Genomic DNA, 9378 nt, shown 5'->3' with positions numbered 1-9378 from the left:
TCAGAACCTGGAGGCACTGTCACCCAGTTCTGCAGATGCATCAGGTTTCTCTTTTATGGAAAAAGCCTCTCCCCACTGCTATCCTAATTCATGAAGCTGGGGCCACAAAATCACAGACAAGGCAATCTGCATTTCACTCTGTTGTGGAGAAGCTGGTAACAGGTAAAGTGCACAAATCAGGCCAAGGATACCTTTCCAGGACTTACTCAGCAGACCTGAACAAATATGTTTTTTGGAAGAGATTCACTAATGGAAAAAAGTGTGCCTCAGCTTGAAATCAGTGTAAGTAAAGCTAGTCTGAAGTAAAACTACTTTCATTTTCATATTGCTTCATCTGTGACCCAAAAACACTGATATGAAAGTATCATTAAGAGAACAGATGCATTTTTGAACTGCCAAATGCTATTTCTGCCTCTTATTTTAGGCATTTGTTTCAAAACATGGCCAGTTGGTACAGCATATTCCTTAGGAGGAAGACTTTTTCATTAATATGTCTAGAAGCACTGGAAGAGCAGACTTACTTAATTCAGAAGATCTTTTGCTTCCCCCTTATTTCCTAGCATGTTGCCTCAGGAGAATATTTTCCAAACCTTAAACTGAGAGTTTGTGCTTCTTCAAAGCTATCTGCAGGGAATATGAAATGATTTAGTAAGCTTATCTCTCTTCTTTAGGGGAGAAATTCTCCATTACAGGCTTAGTGCAATACAAGGAGTCATCTGAGCTCGTGTGCATTTGCTTGCAAGGAAAACAGAAACAGATGAAGATCCTCCTGTTTCAGGCACCAAATTCCACCTAAGTCCTTCAGTTTATTTAGCCCTCCTTTTTCACAGTACTGCTTTTTATTCAAGCTTTCTGTTTCAAATATAAGAAGACAGACATTTGGATAGGCTACTGAATGTAAGTGTAGATATTACATTAGGTAACTTTAGTCATGTAAAAGCAAAAGTTTGCATTCATGCCTTAGTTGCTGGAAGGACAATCAGCTGAGGAAAGTGTACTGTAAGGTGCTTAGTTATAGAGTGGATGTAAAGCACACAATGCATGAGATATTTTTGAAACATCAACATCTGAAATTCAAATGACTGTGCAATATGTTTTAAATTTAAATTACCAGGTTATTTTTGAAATACCAGAAGCATCATGCCTAATCTGACTGTATTATGGCTGACCCCTAGACATGATACATTAACAGTGACCAGGATCATTACAGAGAATTTTATGATGATGATTTAAGGAAAAAATTGAACATTTTTGAAAGGAAATAAAAAATAAATTAACAATTAAGCTATAAAGCACAAACATCATCCCTGTTTACATTATGAATTCTTCAGGACTTGTTTTGAATTCTTTCCATGAGTTATGGTATCACTTTATTTACATACACATATCCAAAGAAATAAGACTTCAAGGCGTCTTTGATCTCTAAATCAAATGGATGTACCAATTTTTGGTTGCTATTGCAAATCAGAAGCCATGTTCTGGACATCTCTGCTCTTTTCACTCATCTCAGCATTTCGTTTGTCTGACCATGAATGTTACTTCTTTCATTTCTACTTCTCTCAGCTCTACATGCTTCTTTCCAGCAATGCAAGATGAATAGGTCTTCCCCACCAGTTTGTTTCTCTCTTCTGCTTACTTCCATGCTGTGCTACTCAGTCTTAGAAATTACTCTTTTCTTCCCTGCCCTTGTCTCTCCTAACCTAATCTTGACCTTGCAGGCAAAGCTTCCAACTTGGGAACCCAGGGATGCTTCCATGTGATGAGTCTTCTTGTGCTCCTGATACTCCTGAGTCACACAGACAAAGCCTTCAGTAAAGACCCCTCTGTACAGAAAAAAACTGAACAATTGATTTTGCTCATTTAGCACCGTTATTTTAAAAAATTATTACTCTTCATCAACCCTTTTCCCTGGGCGTATTCCCAGGCATTTAACTGCCCATAGTGCCAGCCCCTCTAATGGGAAATGCTGCCAGCCTCAGCCCCTTATTAACCAGCCAGCTCTTACTTGCAAGGCTGTGCTTCTTTCCACCTCCTGCTCACCCAGGAGCGAACAGCTGCCTTTTATACAAATCCCCCTTCTTTCAAAGGTTCTGCTGTGATCTGAGAGGAAGCAAAGTGCAGATGAGGGCTGAGGGCTCCATCAGTTCCTCCCAGCTTGCCCTCTGACATGGGCTGCTCCATACTGGGCTGGAGCTCTTTTTTCCCTCTCTTTTTATCTCATTGCATAGGCTGGCAGTTAAGACAGGTTCAGCTGTCACACGGGATGATATGATTACCCAAATTACTTGGCAGTGGTTTCATTTCTCAAGTAAATGAAAATGTAAGACTGTGGTCTGTGAGACTGAAATGGTGCATTAAGCAACTCTGTGGATCAGCAACTCTTTAAAATTCAAGCAAAAGCTCAAATGCATATTTAGAATGATGGATAATAATAATTACTTTTGAAAGTGAATAGCTGCAGGAGTCCCTGGACTGGGAAGTTAGTTCTGAATTGGAAGACACCTACCCAAGATTTTCAACGCCACCAAACCCTGAGACCCAAATTAAATTGTCAGGGGCAATTAGCCAGAAAAAACCTATGTGATGGGATTTTAAAGGGACTGAAGACATTTCTTGCTGATTTTAGAGACTGCATTATACCTCATGGTATTATTCTGACTCTCAGACTTCCTGCAGGGCTGAATGCTCTCCTGATGTGATAGCATAGAGGCTCTTGAGAGGCTTTAGACATTGTGAAAGTGGTTTTTTATTGCCTGACTTTATAACCACCAGGTCAGAGTCAGGACACTGCAGGGGCCATGGGACTCTTTTGGGGTCCATCAGGGCAATCTGTATTTTTGTATGGGGGACCCTTCTGTACAGCTAACTACAGCTGAAATGTCAATGCAAGCCCACCTGGGCCATGTGCTGCATTTCCTCTATCCTTGGTTAGGTGGTCCGAGGGTGAGAAGCTGCCAATGGAGTAACTCCACCCACAAATGTACCGTCTTTATCCAGATCGTACAAAGTTTAGGGGTAGCTGTTCAGGGACTGAAGTTGTAATAAATGGTAGTGTAAAAGTGCTGATGAAGCAATGGACTGTGGACTAACAAACCCATCTCATGGTCTTAATGTAAAAAACCCCACAATTTTCGAAAGCAATAAATAATTTTAGTTACTCAGTAAGAATTTGTACTCCAGAGCCGTTATGCAGAATTATTTGATAGTTAATGGTTACTCATTAGACTATGTGTGACAGTTCAATAGTCTGATTTTGTCTTATAGGTGTGAGGGGATTTGAGGACGTAAGAAAACTGCTTTCAGTGGACATGAAAAGCATTTGTTTAGTGGTCCCACTCAGTTCTCCAGAATTGTACTTTAAGTCATCCTCTTTGAATTGGAAGCTTACAACAGCATTGTGTCTTCTGAGAAATGACACTTCAAATAAAACTGTATTAAAGTGCTGTTGAATTATAAAGACACAATGGATAGCTCTCTGCTGAAATTACCTTGAGAGAATTAATAAACCAGGCCCTACCTGTGCATAATTCCCTTTGAATAAATGTATCATTTGAAGAATGTAGTTTTGTTTGAATACCTGAAATTTTGTTTGGCTGATAGGAGTCCAGGGTACCTATTTTTCTGAAAGTCTTGTCCAGAACAACAATTCATAGAAACAAGATTTTTCTCACATAAATAAACTAACTCTAAACTATATTTTCTCATGGATAAACTGTGTTTGTCTTGCTAATTTGTAAACAAAATCAAACTGCAAGTTTGTCTCTCACTGGCATACTGACTCTTTCAGTGGAATTAATTCCCGTGGGTGTCTTTATCAGATTTGTTCATTTTATTCCTGAACACGAAGTTCGGTTCAAAACAATAAAAGAGAGGAGGAGTTTTTCTTCTTTGGTTTTGCAGTAAGTGACTGGGAAATGTTTTGTTGCCACAGGCATGTAAAGTTCTGTGGACCCTTCCAAATGAAACATTGATTGTAGCATTGCCTGTGATCTTCAAAGAACTGGATGTTCCTTTCAGGCTTATTAGCTTCTGGTAGAATCCAAAATGAACTTTTTTTCTCCCAAAGTTAAGGTACAATTCTGCCTCCTAAATTTTTCAAGCTGGGTAGATGAAGGGAAGTTCCAAAATCTGAGAAAAGTCTTCACTTTTACATGTTAATATAAAAGCAAGAATTTAAAAATTCAGTGAGGATTTCAATAGTGTCTTCAGCACAATACAATGAAAGCTTCAAAAATTGTGGCCTAAAGAATCTGTTCAAAAAGCAACATAGGTAAATATATGGAGACATTGGTATGTGACAGAGAAACTTGCTGGGACAGTGGACAACTAAAATGCAAGTAAAAATTTACAGGCAATTAGGAGATAATACATAGAGACTTACCCATCTGCTAACATGCTAGAAATCCAGGCAGACTGAAAAATTAAAATCTTTCTAGAAGCTTTTTTATTCAAACATATTTTGTGTTCTTCCTGACTCTTTCTTCCCAGGAAGGGAATATTTTCAAGAGAAAATCCATTTAATCATAAGTAGTGCAAACTGAAAAAATGTTTACATGTGTATTTTGAATTTTATATTGACTCCTTACGTAACCCCCAGGCTCAGCTTGAGATCTAATATATTGTAGACACCGATTTCAGCTGTATTGCAAATGCACAGGATTGCTTATTGCAAATTTACACAGTGAATGTGGCAAATCCTGTTGTCTCTAACACAAAAATGGAAAAAAATAAGCAGTTTTCATGATTTGCAACCTGTCTACCCTGCAGCCTTTTCCCACTCTTGCTGGTTGTCTGTGTATTAGACACAGAGTATAACAGTGAGAGCCATCAAGTGTCTACACCAGTTTAAAGAGATTACCATGAACTGTAAGTTTGGGTGTTGCTCAGGCATCATGACAGGAACAGATGTTTTGGGATATTGATTTGGGTGCGTTCACAGCTGAGTCCAGGTAGGCTACAGAGAGCAGGCACGTCATTTCTGGGAAGACAAGGTGGGAGCCAGTTCCAGACAGTGCTTGGGCTCAATGTCAGTGACTGCAGAAATATTTTTAAGTCAAAGAAAGCAGTGTGGGATAAAACCTACCAAAATCTTACTGCCTAGGTGTTGACTTCTTGTTTTAACAAGCTAGATGGAAAAAAATTCTCACTGGTCCATAACCTGCATAACCACACCTGCTCTGTGTGTTGCAGGTAAATGGTGCCTGGACGCTTGGGGATGGTGCTGGGAAAGGCAGTGGGATAGTTTGGGAAGAGTGGGCAGATGGGTTACTGGAGAACAGCTTGTCCTGCCCTTGAAGGAGGGCTCAGAGGAACACAATCAAAGGTGTGTCCATGGGATGGATTTTGTTTGGCGAGGTAGAAGCCCGGGTCCTCATTGCAAAGCAAAGCAAAGCAAAGCAAAGCAAAGCAAAGCAAACAAAATGGCAGTGCAGGGGTGGGAGCTGCTCTCTGTCTCCTGGGATCTGTGAGTGACCACTGCCTCTTTCCCCTGGGCCTGGGGATGCTGCAAAGGGAGGTTGGCACCAGCCAGTCCCTGAAACTTTTTTTAGGTGAGGGCACTCAGATGAGGGCCGAAGGCAGCCAGTTAACCAAACCTGTCAGGACTACCCTGAGCTGCCACTGGCTGGTGTGGTAGAAAAATGCAGTAGCTGGTGGCACCGCCTGAGGTCTGCTGTAGCCATGGCCTTGTCCATCCCCTGCTTTCACAGGGGTACCTTTCCAAGCCCTAACTGCCAGCATCTCCAGGAGAGGAGTCCTTATCAAAGGACTTTTTATAGAATTTCAATAATACTTTTTACTACTGAATTTTAGATTTTGACATGAGTCTCTCTTGAGCATTCCTCATTATGGGGCTAAATGTTTGGTGTTTTCTTTAATGATTAGGTGTTTCTCCATGTTTAGGTGTTATGAGGTACAAATAATTTTATGATAAGAATAATTTACATTTGGACAGCTCATTGTGAATGTGAAGTCTTTGCATGTGTACAGTTAGTCTTCCTTACACGATGCATTCACTTCTAACATGGTGGAAGCTACTTATCTCTCTTAACCAAGTCTGCTTTAGGGAAGCAGATGGAAAATAGTGTTTTGAGGGAAGGAATTTTTGGCTGATAATTCATGCATTGCAGAGTTAATATGAGCTCTGCCTTAATCACAATTTTCTTTCCAACATTTTTTATAATTTTAAAATTCATCATTTGTGATCACAGGGCACTGCAGTACTGTAGATGTTTTGTTTTACTTTTTCTTTGACATTGTATGTTTCTTTTCTTTTTCCCCCCAATTCTAACAGTCATTTCTTCCTGTGCAGCTTTACATTTATTCTGCCATTTGATGGAAATGAAGCAATTCTTATTAAAATAAAATATGTGATTCTATCTGAACTCCCTTCTAAACTTGCATTTTATAGATGAACCTTTTTTTTTTTTACAATAAATGCATAGGTTTGAAAAATTTTCATTTTAGTATCTCTTTTCCAATTGATTTTTGCAGGTCTGTAGAGGCTTCCAGGTTTATTGTCCTTCATTCAACCCAAGATAACATGAATTTGTATGGTTTGTCCATGTTCCATACTCTTGAAATTCTCTTACTACTTCTCTCTGGCACAGCTGAATGACTTCCTTGAATTACTGTGAGTTTAAATCGTCACTATATACTCTGGACTGCTTCAGAATGTTTTACAACTGAAAGCCATTCTGCCTTTAAATTTTGTGAGCTCTGTATTATTTTGGCAGGAACAATTCAAAATTTTCTCACCAGGGTTTCTAAATTACAGTCTGCTTTGTAGCATCCTTCCAGACTGGAGAGTTGTTTCCTTACCTGGGTGGCTGACTTCCTCGGAACTGTTTGAGTTTTATCTCTGGTATTATGTTTTTTTGAATTCTTTGTGGCAGCATGCCATGGTTGAATCAAAGTGCTTTTCCTATCTGTGGAGGTTATTATTTTATTGAAGAGAACTGGCACTGACAAGTTCAGCAATCCCCTTTGTTAGTTCTGACCTGGCTTAGGGGTTTTAAAATTCAAAACCCATCTTTGCTGGCATGACAACTTTATGTTGGAAAAAAAACTTCAGTGACTACAAATATCTTTTTAATCAAAATATCCTATTCTTTTCGACTTACACTTCAAAAGTTGCTTTTGAAACTTAAAGATCACTAATTGCATGATTTTAAGGAGATTAGATGTTAAAGAAGAGTCTTGAGTTCCCTTTTACAGCAAAATTACATGTCCATGTTTTCTACTTAACCATATACTTTTATGCAAATGCATGGTTTAGAAACAAATGTTCACTTCATTGCAATTTAACCAACAGAATTTTAAAGTAGTATATGCATTGAATTGAAATTTATACAAAATGAATTTGCTCATGTCTCAGGTAATGCAACATGATGCAGATTTTTGTTTGGATTTTTCTGAAATGACAAAAGGTAATTAAGACGTTTAGATTTTTTTCCTTGAATGAAAATTATCAACAGAATTAGCTTAGTGTGGAGGTCTGGTTGACAAAGATTTGTGTGCTTACTTATTTTTTATTCATTATTTGTTAACTGAAAAATCTCTGGCAGTATGCTACAAGCATAGCATTACTTTGGGTGTAATTGTTGGTATTTTTAACTCTTCACACTGATGTTGCACAGCACCCCATAAATGCTTCCATAATTTTCATTTTTGATGAAGTGTTCACCAGTTGCAGCTTGACCTGGGACAATAGAACATCTTCTTAAATGTACTCCGCAACTCTGGGCTTCGGAATGCAAAAATCATAGGGTTGATGATGGCATTGCACATGATGAGTGTCCCATTCACATGGAAAATGGACATGTAGCAGGCACAGTAAGGGTTGTGTGGGCAAAACCTTGCTAAGAGGATGTGAAGAACAAAGGGGGCCCAACAGCAAAGGAAAACTCCAAGGAAAATAGTCAGCGTGATGGCGCCTTTCATGTTAGTTCTGTGATGGACGGTGCTGCTGGGCAGTGAGGCGATCTTTTTGGCGTGAGAACGAGCCAGGAGGAACATGTGGATGTAGAGGCAGAGTATGAAAAACATCATCAAAGGGAAGAGGATGGTGAAGGGAATGACTGTGGCTGCTTCATAGGAGAAGAGCGCGATGGCAACGCTGCTGGCGGCACAGAACGCCCAGATGATGGCCAGGATAACCAAGGCCCTCCTCAGTGTCATGATATTGTGGTACCGCAGAGCGTAGAAGATAGTGATGTACCTGTCTGCTGCTATGGCCAGCAGGCTGAAAATAGACCCCAGCAGAGACAGAATGAACATGGAGTCCATGGCATCATCCAGTTTTTTCTCGAAGTCTCCGTGACGTGTCAGGTATCCCATTTTGCACAAGATGATAAAGATGTTCTCCAGAGTTTTGTACAAGCTACCTAACATGTCTGAAATGGCTAAACTGCAAATGAAGAAGTACATGGGCAAGTGTAAATTCTTATTTCTCACAACAGCAATGAGGATAAGTAGGTTTTCCAGTATCCCAGCGGCAGCAACAGTGAAAAAGACTTCCTCTGGCACCACAACCTGGGTGCAGTCAGTGATATTTAATGAAAAATTGCTTATGTTTTCAAGGGATGGAATGCTTGTCTGCCCTGGGTGTTTGATTAAGTTGTAAGGTCTCTCAGTGCTCATTCTTCTGGTCATGGAAAGAGTCTAGGTTGCTTCTTTTTCAGGTTTGACTTTATTGTGAGGCTGACCTGTCAATCAGACCTGTCAATCTTCTTTTGATCAAGGCTCTGTCCTTCATCTGGAGCAATTTTAAGACTTAACTGAAATGTCTGGAATTTCTCCTACAATAAGACATGTAGAAACATAAATATCAGGAAGAAATTGACCACACATATGAGGCAAAAATAGATATTTGAAATCTTATGAATTGCAGTTTAAAGCACATCTATAATCATCATAGAGAAAAAAAAAGATTAAATAGGAGCTGTTCAAGGCTTCATTAAACCTTAAAGAGAATCAAAGTGTAAATTCTCTTTTAGCTTCAAAGTGATTTTAAAAAATGTGTGTAATTTTCTTTACTAATGTGCATCCCATATTTACTGAAACTAACCTTACAGACTTGAAGAGTTTGGCAATCTTTACTGGCCCAGCTGTTTGCTTTGAGAAAGCCTGGCAGTTCTCACAAGATTTTCAGCATTATTAGACACAAATAAAACTAATGCCAAGATAACTCTTGTCATACAATAACATTACATTATTGTAATAACATAACAATAACATTTACCTCCATACTGTTGATGGTGTAGTGAAATGCCCTCAATTTAAAAGTGAACATTAGAAAATACTGATGGATTTAGAGGCATATTAAATGTTAGTGAAAGTCTTCCTTTTAATTTAGATTGAAACTGTCTTTTGATTCCA

The 9378-nt window shown here is 39.0% G+C and overlaps 1 protein-coding gene across 1 annotated transcript; it reads right to left on the bottom strand.

Moving 5' to 3' along the window:
• Positions 1 to 7680: 7680 nt before the first annotated feature.
• On the bottom strand, positions 7681 to 8640 carry MC2R (melanocortin 2 receptor). Its single transcript, XM_058815430.1, has one exon. The coding sequence runs from the start codon at positions 8638 to 8640 to the stop codon at positions 7681 to 7683; it is 960 nt and encodes a 319-aa protein (XP_058671413.1).
• Between the last annotated feature and the right edge of the window lie 738 nt (positions 8641 to 9378).

Source organism: Ammospiza caudacuta, chromosome 1, assembly GCF_027887145.1.
Source record: "Ammospiza caudacuta isolate bAmmCau1 chromosome 1, bAmmCau1.pri, whole genome shotgun sequence".
NCBI lineage: Eukaryota > Metazoa > Chordata > Aves > Passeriformes > Passerellidae > Ammospiza > Ammospiza caudacuta.
The sequence above is the reverse complement of the archived record's forward strand: the minus strand, read 5'-3'. Positions and strand labels throughout refer to the sequence as shown.